Raw genomic sequence first — 23,335 nt, 5'->3', positions numbered from 1 at the left:
AAAGTTGGTGACCCTTGTTATACAGTTGTAAGATAGTTGGTGATTTCTTACAGTGTTCACTAAGGTCCTACAAGAACTTATCAGAAAGAACAGCTTAAATTGAAGAGGGCCTGTCTAAAAGCAGAGAACAGGCAGAAAAGAGGACTATGAAAAGAGACTCTTTCTGTCTGCAGCCTGCAATTTAAGTTATTAAGCATTCAATTATTGAAGCTGATGGGCTCAAGTATGTTAATTTCCTAATACAGGATAAATTTAGTGTAAGGAGAGGTATGCAGGGGTTAGGAAGTGCCTGGTAGATGACGCAACACCATGAATATAAAATAGATTCAGAATCGGGTTGAAGAGTCTTAGCTGAGGCTCCAGGTTTGTTATTCAACAGAGTAAACAGAGAACTAGGATTTAAAAATCATTTTGGGAAGTGAAAAATTACCCTGGAATAAGTTCTGATTATCTCGAATTCTTTTGTAACAGCATCAACCAAACACTTTCCACTTTTCTTTAAATCTGAATGCCATTTGCACAGAACTATACTTTTAAGAATATTAGATGATTTTCATTTCATTATTTAAAGCTCAGAGACCTCAAAGTCATATTTTCAGTTTATTGACTCTTTAGCTTCTTTTATAGAATAATCTAGAGTGTTTTACATATAATAAGGAATTCATCTTTCATTGTCCATCCAGAGAGAGAAACTGAGGCACAGAGCTTGATCAGGTCTGCATGGTGATCAGGTTCAGCTCCCAGAACCAAGTACAGGCAGTCAAAATATAAACTGTTCCAGACTTTGTGGCTGGTGGTCAGCTGTCTGAAATAGGTGCTCGATGTCCTGGCTTTTTGCCTTTGGCTTTTGTTATCCAGTCCTTGCGAAGAGCAAGACACCTGAAAGTCTGGACTCACTGGACCCACATTATCCATTTCATCTGCTACACCACAGGAATGGAAAACTCTGTTCTGGGCCTGTGCTCTGCAGTGTAGACTAAGTGCTTGGGAAGCCTCACTTCCTTGTCCATTTCACTGGTCAATGGGGAAGCAACATCACCAAGGAGTTGATCCAATGTGTAGAGTATCATTGGGAACTTGAGACCTGGGGCCGAGTTCAGTGTTTATTTTGGCTCCTCCATATTCCTTCCGAAAGTCCCATCACTGGGTTTATGGTGTCAGCTCTCTGGAAGTGTTATGCTGGCATAGACTGTGATGGAGCTTGGTTCCTGGGGGCAAAACAGAAGAAACCTGTGAGTGGAGGAACCAGCAGTAGCTTCAGGGAACAAATTGAAACAGCGTTGCTTAGGAAAAACAAAGAGTCTTAGAAAATCCTGTAGCGTAGAGACTTGCTAAGGGTATGGTTGGAGGCAGCACTCAGGTCCTCAGACTGCCTGCCCTGCCTGTAATACGGGCTATAGCTCCCTTCCAAGCATACATATGACCTTAGGGAGACTGGGAGACCTGTCCCAGCAATCTGAGGATGAGAACTCAGTGCTTTCTTCCCTCCCTTGACTTACAAGGAAAACCATTTGTTTTACTTTTAGGAATGGGAGCACAGTTTGGAAAAGTTAAGAAGAATTCTAAATTCCTGAGCTTTAAAAAGAGTTAGTGAGGGGTGCAAAGGGAGAAGGAAGAAATGGTTCAGGCAGGAGAGAAAGTGGGAGAGAAGATGAGGAATGTAGGCAAAGACCTCTTATAGAGAGAGGAGATTCAAGAGTCTGAGGAAGAGACAGAAATGGGGGAATTTAGGAGGTTTTGCTGTAAAATGTGAAATACACTATTTTACTTCCCCAACAAAACTCCATTAAAAATCTACATTACTTTTTTAAAAAGCTTTTGAAGTCAGATTTGTATTTTTACTTCCCCCTTGGATAGAACAATGTTCTGAGAATAGACCTCAAGATAAAGACAGGGCACCCTCCTAGGCATTTCTGGGTGTGTGTACCATGGGAACTTTAAAGAAGGGTAAATGTAGGCATTTTGTATGGCCTCTTAATCCTCAATTGTTTCCTAAAATGCTTTATTGAATAGAACCCAACTGGAGCCAAGATTTCAGCCCAGAATTTATTTCTGTACGTTTAGTAAAAGGAAAGATTCCTGCCAAGTAAATTTAATTCATGCCAATCTTGCAATGGGGTAGAATAGATGAGGTTCATTCTCAGCTACACATCACATTCTCTTTAAGCTTCATACCTATGCAGAGCTCAACTCCTAAATATTCTGATTAAATAGGGTTGGGCGGAGCCTAGGCACAAGCAGTTTTACAAAGCTCCCCTACTGATTCTGCTACTCAATTGCACTCGAGAACTCCCGGACTTTAAAGCACCATTCCCAAACTTAAATGTGCATCAGGATCACCTTGGGGGGAGGGGGGACTTTTTCTTTTTCTTTTAATGTGTAGATACCTGGTTATTTGCCATGGACATTCTGATTGAACAGAATCCTAGGTGGAAGGTCCCAAAAATCTTTGTTTTTAACAACTATACCAGCTGATTCTGATGTGTTCTTTGGACAATTCTCAAAGAAACACTAGTAAGCAGAGGGAGCTGTGACTCCATGTGAGCAGCCATGAGGAGTTGCTCGGAAGCCCTGCAGCCATGGCCACAAATGCTCCTTGCTACCTGCTTGCTAGGTCTGCCTTTTCCATTTCAAGACTCTGTTTCTTTTCAGCTCTAACCAGGTCCCACCCTCTCCCCTTCTCCAACTATCCCTTCTCTACAGAGAGATGCCTCACCTGAACAGGCTCTGGGACAGGCTCTGCGGCAGCAACATAAATGGTGGTGCAGGGGTCCTGACCTGGCAAGGGATCTGGTTTCTTCTGAACAGACTACGAGGGAAGCAAAGAAAACCGGAAATTAGCTGAGCAGAGTTATTTCCCATCCAACTCTTCCCACGGAGAAGCACAAAATCAAGAAACTTTGAGTTAGAAATCGCCATAGAATTATTTGGTCCAGCTTCTTCCAAGGTGGAAATTCTCCCTCAGATTCCCTGGAACGCCTTGACTCCCCAAGTGACATCTTGGAGCTCACAACCTCATGAGTCGGCTAATTAGTCATTAGCGCTCCTTAGATTCTTAAAAGTCTTCCTCACAGTGAACTAAAATTGGTGTGGCTTTACTGGGGAACCTGAATAGAAGGTGATCTTCATAGTATTTGAATCTTGCTCATATCACTCACTACATGCCTAGTTCTTTCCATCCCCACACTCTTCTTGTTACTTCTCTTTCCTGCCCAACCATTGAACTCAATAATAACCACACATGTAAGTGTGTTAAAGTTTACAAAGCCCTTCACATGTCTTCTCATTTGTTTTCCAACCACTCTATATGTTAAATACTTTTGCCACTCACATTTTACAGATGAACAAGCTAAAACCCAGAAAGACTTAGTACTTTCCTAATATATACAACGCAAGAAGTATAAACGCCAGGAGTCCCACCAAGATCTTTTAACTTACAGTTTATACTCTTTCCATCACACCATTTTTCTTTGGCTGTTTCAATTTATAATTACCTCTCCTTTACCTAAATACCTCAGGTATTTAAAGTCTAATTCACACACACTATGGCACTTACCTATTTACACATTGTTTCTCCAAACAGACTATCAATTCCTTGATAAGTAGCCTAAATTTCTTTGCAGTCCCCACAAAACAGTGCTGGACACATAAAAAACCTTCAGGTGATGTTACTTGGAATGAATTAAAATCCACAAGACCAGGATGAAGTCAGTGTGGGGGTAAATTGAGACCTCATCCCTGTAAGATGGAGAGGACATAATTTGTGCCAGAGAAATCGTCCTCTCAACATACTTTGGGGGCGCTGCTGTATGGTAATGCTACTCTCCACTTTTTCTGGATTTAGAGCAAGACTTGAAACTGAAGCACATAGGTTTTAATGAGAGGGAATTTAGAATCTTGTCATCTGATGGAAGAGGTAAGGAATTGGAAACGTTTACTGGAGGAAAGAAGTTTCCAGATAGGACATGATCTTTCTCTTCATATGAACTGATGAATTGCCATAGAGAAATTAGATTTGTTCTATATAATCCTTCAGGTTTAAACCAAGGTTGGAATTTTAGGAAAATTTTCTGGTTCAATATAATAAAGATTTTTCTAAAAGTAAAAGGTGTTCAAATGTGGGATGAATTGCCTTGGGAGGCAGTGAATTCCCCATTACTGAAAGTGCTTGGGGTAGATCAGGGCTTCTCATACTTTTAGGTGCATGTGAATTAACTGGGGATCTTGTTAGGATGTTGGTTCTTTTTTAGAAGATCTGAGGGGGAGCCTGAGGTTCTACATTTCTAATAAGGACCTGGGTGATACTGCTGCTGCTTGGTCACAGACTATATTTTAGTAAAAAGGACCAAGCCAACACTTTGGAAATAATGTTATAGAAAATGATTCCAGCAGTAATTGCCTGATTCAAATAGATGACTTTCAAAATCCCATACAACTTGTAGATACTACATTTTGGAGAAATTTAATATTTTTTTCAAAGTAAAGTTTATTGGGGTAACAATTGCTGGTAAAGTTACATAGATTTCAGGTATACAATTCTGTATTACATCATCTATATATCACATTGTGTGTTCACCACCCAGAGTCAGTTCTCCTTCCACAATCGACAAAATAAACAGGCAACCAACTGAATGGGAGCAGATTTTTGGAAACAGCGCCTCCGATAAGGGGCTAATAACCAAAATACACAAGGAACTCATACAACTCAACAACAACAGAAAAAAACCACAAAAAAACCAATTGAAAGATGGGCAGAGGACCTGAAGAGACATTTCTCCAAAGAGGACATACAAATGGCAAATAGACATATGAAAAAATTCTCAACATCACTCACTAATCATCAGAGAAATGCAAATAAAAACCACAATGAGATATCACCTCACCCCAGTCAGAATGGCTATCATCAACAAGACAAGTAGTAACAAGTGTTGGAGAGGCTGTGGAGAAAAAGGAACCCTCATACACTGTTGGTGGGAATGCAGACTGGTGTAGCTGCTATGGAAGGCAGTGTGGAGGTTCCTCAAAAAATTACGAATAGAATTACCACATGACCCAGCAATCCCTCTCTTGAGTATCTACCCAAAAAATCTGAAAACATTTATACATAAAGACACGTGTGCTCCAGTGTTCATTGCAGCTTTGTTTACAGTGGCCAAGACATGGAAACAACCAAAATGTCCTTCGATAGATGAATGGATAAAGAAGTTGTAGTATATATATATACACAATGGAATACTATTCGGCGGTAAGAAAAGATGAAATATGACCATTTGTGACAACATGGATGGATCTTGAGATTATAATGCTAAGCAAAATTTTAAATTTAAGGAAGAATTACTTGCAATAATAGATGAATGAGGTGAACTTGAAACTAATTTAGAGATTTTCATCAACAGAAGAAACCCCTGCCTGCCTTTCTGTCTGGGAGGATTTTAATATGACCTATTTTAGAGGCATGGAGGAAAAGGTAAATAACTTATGCTTTTAATATTTAATTTAAAAGTTTTAGAAAGAAGAAAAAGTATAAAGGAAATCTTCCATAGTTCTATCACTTCAACACAACATGGTTAACATGTTGTTATATTTTCCTTCAGGAATTTTTATCTAGGCATAGGGAATTATTTTAAACATAGTTGTAATAATTTAGTACATTTTTGTATCTTGGTGTCTTCAGTTAGGGCACAATTCCAGGATGCATAATTTGCAAGAAACTCCAGGGGCCTTATTCCCATATATTCTTTGTGAATGCTATCCCCTGAGATTGTGCAAGGTATAACAGTAGCCCTGATAAGACCTATAAGAGTCCCTAGCAGAGAGCAAACATTTGGTAAACAATTTTTCCATTCGATTACAGTCTTTATAATGGTATTGTATAGCCATTAAAAATGAGAACAAATGAAATGTTAATTTTTAAATAATTGTCCATTTAAATAATTGTCCATCACAGTCTTTGTATGATATCATATAGGCATTGTAAATAGGAATAAAGAAAAATGTAAGGTTGTGGGTAAGTCTAAATGCATATTGAAAACAATAATAATTATATCTCATGAGTTTAAAATATATATATTTAAATAATGACCAAAAGGCCCATAAATCAGGAGGTGAAGATAAAGGTAGAGTTAAAGTATTGTCCAGGAAGAGAATAAGCATTAGACTTTGATAAATCAAGGATGCATTTCATAATTTCTAGGGTAACCAATAAAAGAATAGAAAAAAAATTGTTTAATTACTCATCTAAAAGAAAGGAAAATGAGATAGGAAGTATGTAATTTAAGTCTTAACCCTGGCTCTAAGAGCTTCACCTGTGAATTCTGTCAACTACTTAAGGGTAAAAATAACATAAATTCTTCCCCAACACTTTCAGAGAATAACAAAAAGTAAATGCACCCTGTAGTGGGTTGAATTGTTGTCCCCAAAAGATAGGTCCACGCAGAATCTCAAAATGTAACCTTATTTGGAATAGGGTCTTTGTAGATGTAATTATGTTAATAATTTCAAAAAGAGGTCATGCTGGATTAAGGTGGGTCTTAAATCCAGTGAGAAGTGTCCCTATAAGAGACAGAAAAGGAGACAACACAGAGACACACAGAGAGGAAAGTTATGTGAACATGGAGGCAGAAATTTGAGTTATATAGCTACAAGCCAACAAATGTCAGAGAGCACTGGAGGCACCAAAAACTGGAAGAAACAAGACAGATGTCCCCTAGAGCCTCAGAAGGAGCATTGCCCTAGTGGCACGTTCATTTTGGACTTCAGTCCTTCAGAATTGTAAGAGAGTAAATTTTTGTAGTTTTAAATTACCAAGTTTGTAGTAATTTGTTATAGTAGCACTAGGAAACCAACTTATTTTGTGAGGTTAGCATAATCTTGATGTCAAAACCTCACAAGGGCATTACAGGAAAGAAAAATTATAGGCCATTTTCACTCAGAAACAGAAACAGAAAAAAATTGTTAGCAAATAAAATCCAGCAATATTTTTAAAAGACCAGACTGAATTGCTTCTATTCCAGGAATGCAAGGTTGGAGTAATCTTTGCAAATCAGTGTAGTTCAGCAGATAAATTAAAAAGATAAATTTTAAAAAATCATGAGATTATGTGAATTGAAAATGAAGAAATAAAACTAATTTTTTACAGATGATACAATTGTGTACAGATACAATCCTAAACGATCTATAGATAAGTGACTGGAGTTTACAAATGAGTTTAGAAATGTTTCAAATATAAGGTTAATATATATAAATTAATTGTATTTCTATATATCAATAATAAACAAAAACTAAAAAATTCAAGGTAACATTGCTGATAGTATCCCAAAATATCAAATGCTCAAATGCAAAGTAATAAATTATGAAGGCTGTATAAGTCCTCTTATGTAGAAAACTGTAAAACATCACTTAGAGGAATTAAAGAAGATCTAAATAAAGGAAAGGATATATCATTTTGTGAATTGAAAGACTCAACACCATAAATATTTACGGTCCCCTCAAATTGATCAGTGTAGTTCTAATTCGAATTCTAGCAGGATTCTTAGGTGGAACTTGACAAACTGAATTGAAAATATATATGAAAATACAAAAGACCAAAAATGGCCAAGAAGAACACTTGAACACTTGAAGAACAAAAACAAGTGAGAAAACTCATTTTACCAGATGTCAAACTTATAATAAATCTGTAATCACAGATTATAAAGACAGTATAGTACTTGTGCAAGTATAAACAAGTAGACCAATGGAACAGAAGAGAATCTCAAAATAGAGCCACACATATGTGGACCCTTGATTTATGATGAAGGAGGCACTGCAGTAGGCAAGGATAATCTTTTCAATAAATGGTCACTGGGCTGGAAAAAAATGAAACTTGGCCAAACTCACACCATATTCCCAAATCATTTTAAGGTACATCAGAGATATAAATGAGAAAGATATACCATATACCTTTAAGATGGTAGAATATCTTCATTACCTAGAAATAGAGAAAGATTTCTCAAACAGGACACAAAAAGTGCTATACACAAAGGAAGAAATTACTAAATCTACACTAAAAAAAAAGAGAAATTGTCCTTATCAAAAGGTATCTCTGAGAAACTGCAAAAGCAAGCCACAGAATGAAGATATTTGCTAACACAGAACTGCCAAAAAGCTAAAAAAATATTTAAGAGCTTATACGAAGCCATAAAAAAAAAGGCTGAAATGCAAAGGAAAATGGGCAAGTGATTCAGTCACTTTAAGAAAGAGGACATTTACATGGCCAATAAACATACGGAAAATTGTTCAACTTCCTTAATAATTAGGAGAATTCAAAATAAACTATAAAAGCTGTATCCAACAAAATGACAAAATTTAAAAGACTAATAATACCAAGGTTTGATTAGAATGTGTAGCAACTGAAAACTTTTATATGTAGTTGGTAGAAAAGCAAATTGGTATACCGACTTTGAAAACAGTTTGGCTTTAGCTAGTCAATTTGAAGATATGCATACTCTACAATTTAGTAATCCTACTTCTAGGTATACATCCAACAAAAATATGCGCTTGTGTCTACCAAGAGACATGCATTTGAATGTTCATAGTGCAATTTTCATAATAGCTTCAAACTGGAAATAACCCAAATGTCCATCAATAGTCAACTGGATAAATTCTAGTATATTCATACACTGACATTCTATAAAGCAATGGAAATGAATGTATTCTATCTAAGCTCAAAGACATGTATGAGTCTCATGAAGGTAATATTAAGCAAAAGAAATCAGATATAAGAGGAAAAATACTGTAGAATTCCATTTTTATAAAGTCAAGAAAAAAGAAAAAATTAAATTATATTTTTTAGAAAATCAGGATGGGGTATTTTAGGGTAGGAGAGAGAGGATAGTAATTGGGAGGAGCCCAAGGAGGTCTTCTGAAGGTTGCTGACAATATTTTGTTCCTTGATCTGAGTGGTAGTTTTATGGTATTGGAAGACTCAATACTGCAAGATCTAATTTCTCCTCAAATAGATCTGTAGATTCAATGCAATCCTAATAGGATTTTCTTCCCTTTTGCAATACTTGAGAAGCTGATTCTAAAATATATATGATACGAGGGGACAAGACTAGCAAATACTCTTGAAGAAAAACAAGGTGGGAAGACTTACTTTACTAGATATCAAGATGCAGTAATTCATTGAGCTGAAACATACATTGTGCACTTTTAGTATATATGGCATACTTTACAGTAAAAAGAAGGATGCTTACAACATGAGCTAGAGTAGTAGGTTAGGCACCACGGTAAATGCAAGGGTGGAGGTTGCTCTTGGGACTCTAAATGGAGCTTGGGTCTCAGTGGTGGACATGGCCTGTGTAATAAACCCTTCAGGCCACTAGAGGACAGCAGAAATAAGAGCTTTGTCCAAGAGTTCATTTCCGGTTATCAGAAATGCATTTATTGTCATCTGATGCAATTTTCCAAGGTGCCAATCAAAGCTTTCTTTGCCTTCTCATCCTTTACTCCAGAATTTGCTTTCTCTACACCCTGATGGTCAGATTCTGGCATATACATCACATAGATTGTCTTCATGTCTGAAAAACTGTATCTTCATAGCTAACCATAATCCCTTTATCCTCCCTCTTCTAACATCTGCTCCTCAACTTCACCATGACTCTAGTGTTTCCATCCCTCTTCTATCTCAGTCCAACGATTACTCCATCACAGTTTTGCTTTCTTTCATCTCCAGGCTGCGTATCATCTTCCATCACTTCATCCAGAGTCTCTAGCCAGAGTCCTAAAGATCCTCCTTCCTGGTCTCTTTGGCACTTTGCAGACATCTGAACTTGGCTCAGACCAACACAGCACACCATAGCCTTTTTAAACCTTTCCCTCTCTCCTCAAGCCACACCCTTTACTCTAGAGGAAAGAGTTTGATGACATGGAACTGCAGATGCTAGAATGCCAGAGATAGAAGGAGTCACATAACATATCTTTCTAGTTTCCTCATTTTTTTCCTATGAAGAAACAGATTACCAGAAGATTACCCAGTGTTTCCCGTTATTTCTTTAACAAATAGCCCCATCTGACACTGAAGTTTAATGCCCTTTTAGAGAGCTCTTGTTCTTGACTTCTGCTTCCCTAATTTCCCCTGCTTCAGAAACCATGTAGAACCATGAATATCAGACATACAATCCAAGGGAAACATGACAGGTCTACCCCAGACAAAGAAAGTATAGAACTTACACCTGATTTCTGGACTTGGGCATAGATAGTAAGGCTTTTCTCGTCCACTGTTGGCTGGTGATGGTCTGCTTTACCTAGGGAAAAGAAACCATCGTATTTATTTCTCTCTGGTCCCCAGCATGAACTCTCTGCTCAGACCTGTCTGGTTTTTAACCCCATAGCATATTGACCTTCCCCAAGAGTACCATAGGAACAAAGCACTGAGTCCCAAACCCTCTGCACATTTCTCATACAACATTAGGTTAGTTATTGATCTCTCTGGGCCTATTTTCCTGTCTGTGAAATGGGGTTGAAATACCTGCCTCACAGGGCTGTTGTGATGACTACATGAGATATTACTTGTAAAGTGTTTAGAATAGTACCTGGCACATAGTGTTAGGTTGGTGCAAAAGTAATTGTGGTTTAAAGGGATAAAAATAACTGAAAAAAAGGCAATTACTTTTGCACCAACCTAATAAATTCCAAATACATGTTAGGTGTGATTGGTATGCCATTTAATTATTTTAATCTCTACATTTTGATATGTGTAGCTGGTCTTCTAATAGGATTCTAAGTTCTTTAAGGGCAGGGCAAGTTCTTTATACCGCTTTTGTACTCACAGTTTGCTCGCGTCTCTGTTTCAATGGGACTTGGTGTGAGTGAAGCAGGGAGGAAATGTAAGAAGGATGATCCATTTGAAACTATTTAAAAATTAAAGCTATAATGTCATTCTAGTGCCTACCATCTGGAAATTTTGTTCAGAGCCTAAGGTCTCTAGAAAGTAATAAATTGCAGAACATTTTAGTTTTTAACCAATTTTACAATTTTTCTTTTTAAATGATAGGAATAATTCATTTTTGTTACAAAAATTTAAATTTATAGAGTAAAAAGTATGTCCCTCTCCTCCATTAACCAATGCAATTCATTTTCCTAAGTAATCACTTTTAACAGTTTGATGCTTCCAGACCAGCTCGGTGCAATAGAACTTTCTGCAGTGATGGAAATATTCCGTGTCTGTAGTCTAACATGGTAGCCACAGGAAGCTATTGAGTACCTGAACTGTACTGATGCAACTGAGGAATTGAATTTTAAATTTGATTCATTGTAATTAATTTAAATTTAAAAAAAAGAAAAAGCCATATGTGGCTAGTGACTACCATATGAGACAGTGCAATCCCGGATATTTGCTATACTTGCACAGATATTTTTAGGCAAATTTTAATGTAAATTTTTTGCACATACTTCTCTATAACTTGACCTTTTCACTTATAATGTGTTGAGGACATTTTCCATGTATCTCATTGTTTCTAATGTTTCATAGTATTCTTTGCGTGCATCATGTAGCAGTGAGAAGGGTGGAGGGAAAGTAAGACACTGAAAAATAGAGGTCTATTTTGGGACTATTACAAAGTCTAGGCAGAAGCAATGGAGACCCAAACCAAATCACACAAAGTCTTTAGGGTACACTTATTTTGACACCAATGAATATATCCTCTTAAAAAACTTAGAAGCATGTCTCTGAGCGAATAGCACTTAGGAGAGGTATATTTTTCTTTGAAAGGGAAGGCCTAGTATATATGTATGTGAAGAGGGTAGTGGACCATGTGGCGTGAGGGTGTGATCCTTGGGGAGGAAATGATGGGCAGCCGCTGGGGAACCTCAGAGGATGTCAATGCATGATTTTCTTGTGTGGGTGTGGCATGCGGTGCTGGTGGTTCCAACTGCACTATTTTGGTTAGGGTTTATACTGGCTGAGGAGAGAGAGAGAGAGAGAGAGAGAGAAGAATTGGGGTGATCAGAGTAGGTAACAGAGAAGATGCAAGTTAGTTCTGTGAAATATATCCATTTAGTTCAAATCCATGAATGTTTGCAAAGTTAGAAGCACTGACCCAGCACTGTCTTAGGTGCTGTAGGGGAACAAACAGAGAACAGACCCCATTCTTTAAGGACTTCCAGTCTTACAGGTCAGCTCAGCTGAAATTTAGAATTGGGACAGTCCTAAATGGCCACACAGATGGAACAAGTAAGGCTAAACGTTGCTTCTCAAAAACGCCTCTGGATCAAGATCATTTAGTCTCATTATTTTGTTCCCAGTGCAAGACCAGGTTTGCAGGAGCCAGCTCAATGCATCTCAAAGTTAGTGAGGCCTTCTGGTCTAATGAAAAAGTTCTTAGAATTAGGACACCTACATTCTAGTCTTCATTAGTTGTGTGGCGTTGGACAAAACATGTCATCTAAGTGGGTCTCTTCTCGTACCGTAACTGCACAATGAAGATGTAGACTATCCAATGTCCTTTTCAACTCTCACCTGAAGCATAAAGTTGTTATGTTACCATGATTTCAACTATTTTAAATCTTTAAAATTAGGTACTGTCCCAGGTTCTTCTGGTACTGCTCTCTGCTGGCCATTGGACTTAAACATTGATGTTTTAACTCACCTACATTAAGAGGTGCGTGTGTGCGTGTGTGTGTGTGTGAGTGTGTGTGTGTGTGTATGTGTATCTAACTACCATCTATCCACGGAAGCTGCTGTGTTCTGTGATTTCTGTGTATGGATCACAGGTCCCCCACAAGAATACTATGAAGTATATAATGTCCTCATTTTACAGAGGAGAGTTTGAGTCATTTGTTTGGTTATGCAGCTTGTCAGAGGCAAAGTCTACATTTGAAAGTATGTTTGTCTAATGTCAAAGACCATGTTCCTCACCAGTGTATTCTGGATATGAAATTACCAGAGTCCATTTGAAAACCTTCAGAGTTCGGCTGCATTCTGGAGATGGCAGCCTTAGAAACTACCAACAGAAGCCTTTTAGGCGGAGTCTTTTGGAGGGCACAGCAATTAAGGATAGGTTTTTCTAGAAGTTTGAGGCAGGGTGTTTGTGTCCCCAGCTTACAAGAAATACATGGTGACTGGAGACGAGGATGGATATGTGTGTTGGGGACGGTGGTAAGGAATTGTAGTGGGATGGGGAGTACTAGTCTCTTCAGAACCAACCACATGATGAGCAGAATGTAGCTGAGGAAAAAATGTGGGTGAGGATCTCAGCACTTTTCACTAACTAGGTTAAGGTGGGTGTGTTAATCTCAGTTTTCTCAGCCCTGGTGTGTCACTGTGCCGTTATTATCCAAGCCAAATGTAGTTGCCCCCACCCCCGCCACCCCCTTAGTCTCTCCTTATGATTTCTAGCTGAATCACCCCACCCCCCATCTCCTCCCTGGCTAGCTCTTAGATGGAGGAAATGAGACAAAAGTAGGCAGCTGTGCTGTGATCTAGATTTTTCTTATACAAGCAAAACCAACATTAGAGTGCTAAGGTAAGGGCTTTTCCAGGAAGGTTACATGTGGAGAACACTGATCTACTCAGAGAATGAGATCAGCCATCAGCTTGGTCGTGGCATGAGGCTCAAGCTCTCTCTTCACCGTGGTAAAGCCAGCCTGGGCTATGTCCTGGGCTGGGAGCAGAACCTTCTGACTCTAGTGTGAGTGGGTGAGGCAAGTTATGGCCGAGGGGATTACACTGCCCTGAGACACTGGATTATAGGACAATTTGGATGAGAGTTCAGGAGAAACTCCTTCTAGGCATTTAAACTGCAAGGGAATAACTGGCTTTAATGGTTTCAATCTACCATGGGCTGCTTTCTATACTATTTCGTTTAGCTTTAAGCAACCTCACAAATCACACCCTTTCCCAAGCTGAGTCAGAATTTGTACTAAAATCTTAGTAAAGAGTGTTCCCTCTGCTGTCTTCTGATGACCTGTGGGCCTTCCCAGTGGAAAGCACCCTGGTAGTTGGGAGACATAGTTATAGTTCTGATTCCCTCGCCAACCAGGTGGGTGACCTTGCATGAATCATTTAGCCTCTCTGTGCCCCTGTTAGTCCACTGCTAAGTCACAAAGAAACAACTACCATGCTTCTCTCAGAGGGATATCTTAAGGATAAAGATAAATTATAGAAAGGATTCAACCTTTGAGTAAAAACATCTTTTTATAATGTCCCTTTATTAGTCAGTAATTATAACTTTTCTTGAATGAGATCCAAGAATCCTCTGAATTCTGCTCCTGGTGAATATTGTTAAGCCTCACATCTGGACCTCTTCAGCATCCTGCACATACCTCTACTACAGTGCTTGTTATACTGAATTTAAATTATCTGTGCAATGTCTCCCATGTTAGTTAACTATGACTCATCTCTCTTTTTATCCCCATAGATCAGTATAGGGGATCAAGGCATTTTGAATTAGACTGAATTGAACAAGGTCCCAGGATATGTTTATTTAGTGTTTTTGCAAACGTGCTCCCTGCAGAAAGCTAAAGTGGAGAGAGAAGTCGGCGCTTGTGGCGAGAGGTCCCCTGCTTACCACAGAGCCTGATAAACATCTCTTTATTGTCAGACACCTACCTCTTCTTCTCAACAGTAGGTTTACCACTTGGCGAATCATGATGACACCAATGATGCCCCCTAAGAACAGCCCAGCATACAGTCCCCATTGTGTTGGTACTGAAAAAAAAGTTAAAGGGCAATCTCAAATGTGCTGTGAGTGTAAAAACATCCTACACTGAAGTGGGGAGGATGGACCTGTGCCTCGAGTTCTCTTTCTACATTCTCTCTCAAGGGAGACATTGATTTTCTAGGTTTTAAAGATCAGCTTTAGGCTGAAGATTTCCATATATGTTTTCTTATCCTCAATTCTCTTACTATATTTGACTTTCATATTCCTAATTTCTGTAAACATTTTTCTATTCAAATGCTTTATTTTTACTTCAACTACCACATCACATGTCTAAAATCAAACTTGTCTTCATCTTTGCTAAGTCAACGTCTCTGCCCAGTTTTTCTCTTTTTAAATATTTAATGTGTTCTATATCCATTTTAATAAAGAGAACACGATGGCTCCACGTGCTGTCCCCATACTATCCCACATCATTCTCATGAGACACTGAGAGAAAGAAAGACCCACTTTCGTTTTTCAAAAATAAACATAGCGGTGCTATTATTGTCCATCCATGCAAATAACTGTTTGAACCCACTAGACCTGAACTGAAATAAAAGCATGTCGTTTTCCTCTCAATCCTTCCCATGTTTAATGTTGTCTCTAGAGTACCAGTCACCGAGGCTCAAAATCAAAGAGCCAATTTTTATTGCTTTCTCTCCTTTACCCACTTCACCAAATCCTTCTGAACTAGAAACAGCATTTTGGAAAACGGTGATTGAGACCTATTGCCCCAATAAACAAGACATTTAGCACAATAATATAATAACAGATGATTCTGAGGCAGGATTTTTTTTCAGTGCACCTTGTGTATTAATGTATTTAATCCTCACAACAATCGTATGAGGTAGGTACTCTCATTACTCCCATTTTGTGGATACGAAAACAGGTGTGGAGTTGGACCTAGAACTAGAGTTGGACCAGGAGTAGAAACATGGCTGAATACTGAAGACAGACTTCTTGAAGAGTCAAAGAGAGTTATGGGCTTGGAATAAGTTACACCAGGGCAATGAACAGTGGAGACCATCCTGAAGCACTGGGGTGCTACGGAAAGTAATAGCATTAATGTTCTAAATAATATACTACCAGGTGTTGACATTAATGTGTAAAGGTAACTTGTAGGATGATTATGGAATAAGCCTATTGTTGAACCTGTGATGAATTTGTTGGGAAGAAGTTGAAAAGAAGGAATAGGTAGGTGGCAAAGGAGTAGAGTGCTTACAGACAATTCAGATGTCTACAGAGCTGGCCAAAGATAAGACTGAAGTCTCAGTGAATTGATAAAAAATATAAAAAGGCATTCCACTAAGATCCAAGTGGACCTGCAGCGTGATAGCTAACCATAAGTTGCCTCCTGGTTTTGAAAAACTTCTCTTTTTCTTTTTAGGCCTTTCAGACATCAAGTCATCCCAAAGAATCTCACTGAACTGGCTGTGTGAACATCTTGATTATAGATTCTCTTCCCCCAATTAAACATGCTTTAACTCTTCCAGACACCAACTTCAGCAGTCATATGACCTGATGAAAAAGCTAGAGGACAAGCAGAGTTGCAATAAAACTCCTGAATTTACATAAAGTGTGAAATTTGAGCATGGAATCACTGCTGAGGCTGGAGTTGCTCTGTGAGCAGGTCCACTCTAAATGACTACTCTGAATGGCTTATGGTTGCTGAGAACCCCCTGTGCAGGTGTGTGTGTGTGTGTGTGTGTGTGTGTGTGTGTGTGTGTGTGTGTGTGTGATAGAGAGCGAGACAGAGCGATTATCCAGGGCTTATGTTGTCAATACCAGGTACCTGTGGAGAAAACTGTCACATCCTAAGATAAGAAGCAGAGGCAGCAGCCTAAGCACACCATGTCTCCTCAGCCCATGGAAGTGATCAGAAAATTGTTATAGTAGCCCTTCCTATTTTGAGACAATTTCCTCTTTTTTTCCCTCATGTATTTGGCGACCTTCTAAAACAACAGTTAGTCTAAGAACAAACGCTTCAACCAGTTAAATCATTTTAAAAGGTAATGTTTTTCTCAAATTTCATTTGAGATAAAAATAAAATAAAACCAACAAACAAAGTGGTGCCTCTAAAACCAGAAAATAACAGATAACAAAACTGCATTACTAACGCCTGCCAAGTGAAACTTTCTCCTGTCCCCTGGGGCCTGTTGCTGACAGCTACTCAGGTAAACTAACAATGACTGGGGCATATTATTGAGACCCAGAGGACATACTAACTCCAGCCCTTTCTTTTCCACTGTCTCGGGAGCATGAAAGTCATATGCTACCCTTGTACTATAACATAAATGACCAACTTCTGCCAGCCCAGCCACATCTGAAAGGCAACCTGGCCAAAGTCCTGGAAAGAGGTTTTGCAAGCCTTAATTTTTTCCCCTAGTCTTTGGATACAGTGTAATATGAATCTATTGGAGGATTTAAGTTACAGGACCATAGGCTTTCTTAACCTTGAAGGAACTATAGAGCTTATGTCACCCAACCCACTAATTTTGTGCTGTGGAAATAGACTCGGACGAGTGTACCTAGAGTCATAGAAGAAGTTGATGGCAGAGTTGGGTGAGGTGAGAACTGCAGACTTTGTGGTTTGTATTTTAGTTTATGGAGATGGGGCCCCCACAAAGAAAGCAATGGCAGGCTGGGATATCTGGGAGACCTCATGAGTCAAACGCTCTCTGAGGTGCCAACTCACCCCTTCACCATCCTCCATCCAACACCTGCCCATTCCTGACCCCACGCTCTCTCCTCTTCCCTTGCTGTACCTTCAGCTGTCTACCAGGCCTGCCCAGCCTTGACTGCCAAGCCAATCTTCCTCTCTGTCACTTTTCTTGACTGTTCTATCTCCCATGCTTCCCTCTCCCTTGGACTCTGCCATAATCTTGGTTTATGTCATGCATCTTAGAACCTGAGTTGTGACAACATCATCTTTGCTGTGGAGACCATTTTCAATGAAGGCATTTGGAACCAGACAGATGGATTCAAATTCTGGGTCTACCACTTGATAGTTCTGTGGCCTCAAATAGGCTGCTCATACCCTTTGGGGCTTCAGTTCCCTCATCTGCAAAATGAGCATAATAATATTCAGTTCACAGAGCTGTTCTGATAAACCAATGAAATAATGTATGAAAAGTGGCGAGAGCAATACCTGGGATTCAGCACGTGGTGAATAATGTTAACTCCTCCCACTAGCCTGAACTCCCCAACTAGCTGCTAGGTTCTTGGAGGCTATAGACCATCTCTTTACTTCTTTTGCAGCTCTTTAGTACTTAGCACATGTAGGTCCTTGGTAAATTCTTGCTGGTTGATTGGAAGGACAAGGAGATAAGTTTGATCTCAAGTCCAAAGGAATCCCTTCACTGATGTCCAGAGATGCTTTCAGCCCTATCCTGTTGTTTGCTTATGATTTAGTTTCCCTACCTGTCTAGCTTCCCAAGTTTATTTGCACTTGGTGTTCATCTATTGGGTACTATCTAATTATGATATTTGTATGGGAACTAAATGTCAGGGACTCTGTGTCCTCAGGAATTTGGGTAAATATAGACAAAAAGTTACTTTTATGGCTTGTTGAGTTCAAGCTGCCCATGATTTCTGTAATTTCTGGCAATGACTTCCTTGTGGTCCTTTAAGTCTTTGCTTCTGCAGCTCTACTTGCTCTAGTCTGGGCTGTCTTGGGTGCAAGGTTCAGCACCTTCATCAGTTTTCAGACACACACACACACACCCTAAAACCAAAACCAAAACCTAAAACCTACGCTAAGAACCTTGTGGGTTTGAATCCTCTACTGTAGATTTGAAGGGTCACAAGGAGTAGAGTCCATCATGAACCAAGCAGCTTTCCACTACCAGAGAGGCTCAGACCTTTTCTGTCTCTTCCTGTATCTACATCAGTAATGTCTTCCCCCTTTCTCATACAGAACCATCTACCCACTGCCAGATTTTTGGGGGTGAGTCTCACCTTCTTCCCTTTAGAATTTATTAAGTTGTTATACTAAACAAACACGGTTCTCTTCCAAAGGGGAATTCTAGTAGCATTTTCTTTAATATGCTAATATTTTTCTATCTAATAAGGTATAAAAGTCTCACCTAGATTGTGAATTCCTGGAAAATCGACTCTGTACCTTATGCTTTATTTGCATCCCCCATTCCGTCTGATACAATGTAATGCAGAGAGACACTCAATATATACATGATGAACTAGTTAAATTAGAGGCCAAAGAATGAAGCTGGGAGAAGACTGTTATGTACCTTTTTGCTAAAAATTATCTGAATACTAAATATACTCATAAGAAGGTCTCAGAAGGAATGCAGTGTCACCTTCACCAGGGCAGGAGTAGAAGGGAATGAGAAATGACCTACTTGGGATATGCTTTATAATAACAACATGGAACCAGGAGGAAAGTGTGTATCTGTGCTGTCAGCACCACCTGTGTTCCCATTTTCAAACCACCATTTCCTGTGGCAGAAACTCCAGCTCTCCTCTTTTGGTTCAGAAATAGAGAGAGGTCTCTCAGGATGTCGATGCTCAGAGATCAGACTGAAGTTGTTCTGTTGTTCTAGGGTCTACCGGCTTCATTCCTCATTCACAAAGAAACCCTATTTGAACATTCTTAAACAAGTTTGGTACAATCCCCCAGCCCCGCCAGCTTTTTAGAGAGAGCTGAGCAGGCTGATGGAGAACTCCTGTGCCATGAAGCACTTATGAAGAGTACTACACGAGTCTCCACCTTTTGGTCCTCTACTCTATTGGCTGTGGTTTAAACATAATAACATGGCATGTTGCCATGCCTCCAAGCAAAGGCTGGAGGGCCTTTTTTCAGTCTCTGAAGGTCTGCTGCCACAGAAACACAAAAGCTCCTTTCTCTCCTCAAGTCCCCAAACCTTAATGTTTAAAGGAGATAAAGAAGAAAACAAAAAAGAATCTGAGAAACAAATGTATTTTGCCCCAGGAGACACTGAGATGCTAATGTAACGGTCTGAGAATGCCAGATCTCCTTCCTGCCTTTCATGTGGTTCTGTCAGCAAGACTGCCCGTGATGTACATCTACTTGAAGAAGTCAACCATCTGCAAGAGATACCTTCTTGTTGGTGGCGGTTTCCACTCAGAATTGGGGGTGGGGGAAGGATGCTTACAAACCAGGTACTAATTGAAGATCTGGGACTATCAGAGTAAACGATTTTTACAGAGTTCATAGCTTCTAGAAAAATCCCTTCTACCTGCCTATGCCAGCCAACATTGTGTTGCAGAAGCTGCCGGTTGTGCCGCCAGCGCCATTTACCCCATTCCTCCATGGACAAGTCTTTTTCAGTTACGTGCCTGCCCAGCTAAGGACTGCCTTTCTCAGCTTCCCTTCTAGCAGGTGTAGCCACCATGACAAGGCTCTGGTCCATGAAAGGTTCCCAGGTTCCATCCTTCCATCATTGTTGTCATGCTTGCTGGATTGGGAGTAACATGGAGTGGGGCCTGCCCCTTTGCATGAAACATCTAGGTGACTCTGCAACAATGGGGTCTCCCCACTTGAAAAATGGCCTTGGTAGAGAGGGAGCGCCTCGAGAGCTCACTGGCAGGTATCAGCTTTTTCTTTCACTGAGCTACCCCAGACTTGCTGAGCCAGCTTTTTGCCAGTCTACTGAAAGGGGTCCTCTTTTCAAGATGAACTTCCAGGGGAATTTCCTTTCAGTTGAACCATTTATAGCTTTGTGTTATTCATGCTAGCACAATGTTGGAACATAGTCGAACCTCAATAAATGTTTTCTCAAACTAAGCATTAGTATTATTCATTATCAAACACAAATCAATGAATTAATAAAACTCTTTTCAGTAGTTAGGCAACCTGGCATATTGGAAACAGCATACCACAAGCAAGCTGTGTGATCTGGTTTTGACATGCTGTGGTTCTCCATCCCTGGAGGCAGAGGAAGGGATCTCTACTTGTGTTATGGGTTGAATCGTGTTTCCCCCAAAAGTTCATATGTTGAAGTCCTTAGAATGAGAACTTATTTGGAGACAATATCTTTACAGAAGTAATCAAGTTAAAATGAGGTCATTAGGGTGGTGTTATGGACTGAACTATGTTCCCCAAAATTCATATGTTGAAATCCTAACCCCTAGTACCTCAGAATATGACTATATTTGCATATAGGGTCTTAAAAGAGGTGATTAAATTCAAATTAAGCCATTAGGGTGGGCTCAAATCTAATCTTACTGGTGTTATAATAAGAGAAAATTTGCACACACAAAGAGACACCAGGGATGTGCATGCACAGAGGAAAGACCAGGTAAAGGCACAGCAAGAAGGCAACCATTTAGAAGCCAAGGAGAAGGGCCTCAGAAAAAACCAACCTTGCCAACACCTTGATCTTGGACTTCTAGTCTCCAGAATTGTGAGAAAATAAATTTCTGTTGTTTAAGCCCCACAACTCCAGTCTGTGGTAGTTTGTAATAGCAGCCCTAGAAAACTAATTACAGGTGGGACCCAATCCAATATGACTAGTGTCCTTATAAGGAGGAGAAATTAGGACAGAGATATGCATGGAGGGAAGACAATGTAAAGATATATAAGAAGACAGCTATCTACAAGCCAAGCAAAGAATTCTGCAACAGATTCTTCCTCCCAGCCCTGAGGAGGAACCAGACCTGCCAGTAACTTAATTGTGGACTTCCAGCCTCTAGAATTGTGAGACAATACATTTTTATTGTTTAAGTCACCAGTTTGTGGTACTTTGTTACAACAGCATTAGCAACACAAACACACCTTCACCTTGGTAACCCCTCATTAGCATTTCTTACTAATGTACATGGCAGCTGAGTCATAGAATATCAGCTCTGGGAACAACTTCAGTAGCTCACCCTTTTCATTTTACAGACGATAAAACAGCCCCAAGAATGTGAAATGGCTGCCCCGTGCTGGGTAGTTCGCTATGACCGAGCTGAGAACCTGAAAGGGCTTTTTCCATGGCACCATATTTATGCTTTCCCTGTCTCTCCACATCTCCCAGGAGCCTTCCTCATATTCAGTAAATCTGGTTCACGCTACTGCATACTTGGTCCTTAAATTAGCTTACATGGGTAAGGGCATCTTCATGTTTCTTTAGAGTATCTTGAGCCAAGTGCCTGAATGTATACTTTATGGCCTACCACGACTTTGGAATGTACTAAATAAATTCTTGTTAAACCACATTGAGAAGCACGAAGAGAGTTCTCCCTCTTTTTTGAGATAACCAGGGTAAAATATCTGGTGCCATGCCTTCACTCTAAGAGGGCTGCTACAACCAGAGAGGGCTGTGCAGGGGTAAAGGCTACTGCTTCCACAGCTCCAAGAAAAGCAGCAACACATTTTTATTATGATTTATAAGGTATTTTAAGTGTATTATCTCTTCCACTAGTACCTATGAGGATTCCAGGATCAGACAACTAATCTCTGTCACTTGCTCTGTGTGTGACCTTTTTATATAGTTATTTTCTCATCTGTAAAGTGAGGATGCTAATACTACTCTGTTGCTGTGAGGATTAAGTGAGAGGCCATGTAAGTCACACATAGTAAACAATGAAAACCTGTCAGTTATTATTTTAGAGGAAGAACCTAAGTCTTAGGTTAAGTGACTTATCCTTGTAAGTAAAAAGGGCAGCACTGGGTCTAGGACCTCGGGGACCACATTCTGTAAACTCTAAATTATGCAACACTGCTTTCTTGGTCCTGCCAGCATGTTCTGAATGACTGTGGGCAGGGAGGGAATTCTGAAATGGGGGGTAGCCTCAGAATGTAGTTTGTGTGCAAGGTAGGCAAGCAGCCAGATATAATTAGTAGGTGGGCAGATGGTTGACTCTGCCATAAATGGCTGGGGGAGACAACACAGGTTAGGTTCACCAAAGAAATCTCAGCTGCACACTGGAGACCAGATAGGAGTTTTCCAGCAGTCCATCCGGGAATACCTCAGGGGAGTTTCTGAGGTGCTAGGCTGAAGGGCGTAACCTAGCTGGATTCCCCTGTCCCCTCATCCCTGATCATCTGGAAATCCCTCATATAAACACCAAGTCTACTGTGGGCAGACTCCTGGTGGATGCAGAGAGAATGTTAGCACATAAGTAATGCCTTGCAGGGCCAGTGCCTGGTCCTTCTGTCCCTGAACCTACCTGAGGCATGGACACAAAATCTATTGGTGAAAAGGTCAGTGGTCTATCTTGTTTCCAACCTCAAGTGGTTAGGTGGGCATGCTTAATCAGCCCTCCATTCCTTTTGATAACAGAATAATGATGCTTTTCTTTCTAGAGAAAGAGCAGTCAAAGATCTCGGTTTTACGTGCTGAGTCTACAATTTATACGTGAGGAAACTTGAGGAGGGTACTTAAATGCCATGAGATTCATGTTCTTCATCTGTAAAATGAAGGAGATGATAACACTTATCTGGTAAGGGTATTGTGAGGGTCAAAAGACCCTCATTAGGTAGTTGAAAGTGCTTTGCCAATTATAAAGTGCTATATCATTTATCATTTTTTCCAAACTTCCCAGTCCAGACCTTAGACAAAAAACTGAATGGGTCTTCTGACCTGCTATGGGAATCACAGTCCTGTCTGTAAAATGTGGCCCTTTATTATATCCTGCTTTTCATTGCTGAGCCAGTATTTCATGTCTTATCTTTACAACATGTTACTGGAGAG

The 23,335-nt window shown here is 39.8% G+C and overlaps 1 protein-coding gene across 4 annotated transcripts in view; it reads right to left on the bottom strand.

Moving 5' to 3' along the window:
- Window positions 1-587: 587 nt before the first annotated feature.
- SLAMF1 (signaling lymphocytic activation molecule family member 1) overlaps window positions 588-23,335 on the bottom strand; it is a 34,857-nt gene continuing 12,109 nt past the window's right edge. For 2 of the 4 annotated variants that reach the window (XM_019718158.2, XM_074322150.1), the window contains exons 4-7: window positions 14,588-14,686; window positions 10,210-10,283; window positions 2,717-2,809; window positions 588-1,208 (exon numbers count right to left, since the gene is read on the bottom strand). In XM_019718158.2, the coding sequence (XP_019573717.1) occupies window positions 1,158-1,208; window positions 2,717-2,809; window positions 10,210-10,283; window positions 14,588-14,686 (317 nt within the window). In that variant the 3' untranslated portion in view covers window positions 588-1,157. The remainder of the gene's footprint in view (window positions 1,209-2,716; window positions 2,810-10,209; window positions 10,284-14,587; window positions 14,687-23,335) is intronic. The other 2 variants (XM_019718159.2, XM_019718160.2) reach the window with 2 other exon arrangements.

The sequence above is a fragment of the Rhinolophus sinicus genome, linkage group LG17 (assembly GCF_036562045.2).
Source record: "Rhinolophus sinicus isolate RSC01 linkage group LG17, ASM3656204v1, whole genome shotgun sequence".
Taxonomy (NCBI): domain Eukaryota; kingdom Metazoa; phylum Chordata; class Mammalia; order Chiroptera; family Rhinolophidae; genus Rhinolophus; species Rhinolophus sinicus.
This window is presented reverse-complemented; position numbering and strand designations above follow the sequence as displayed.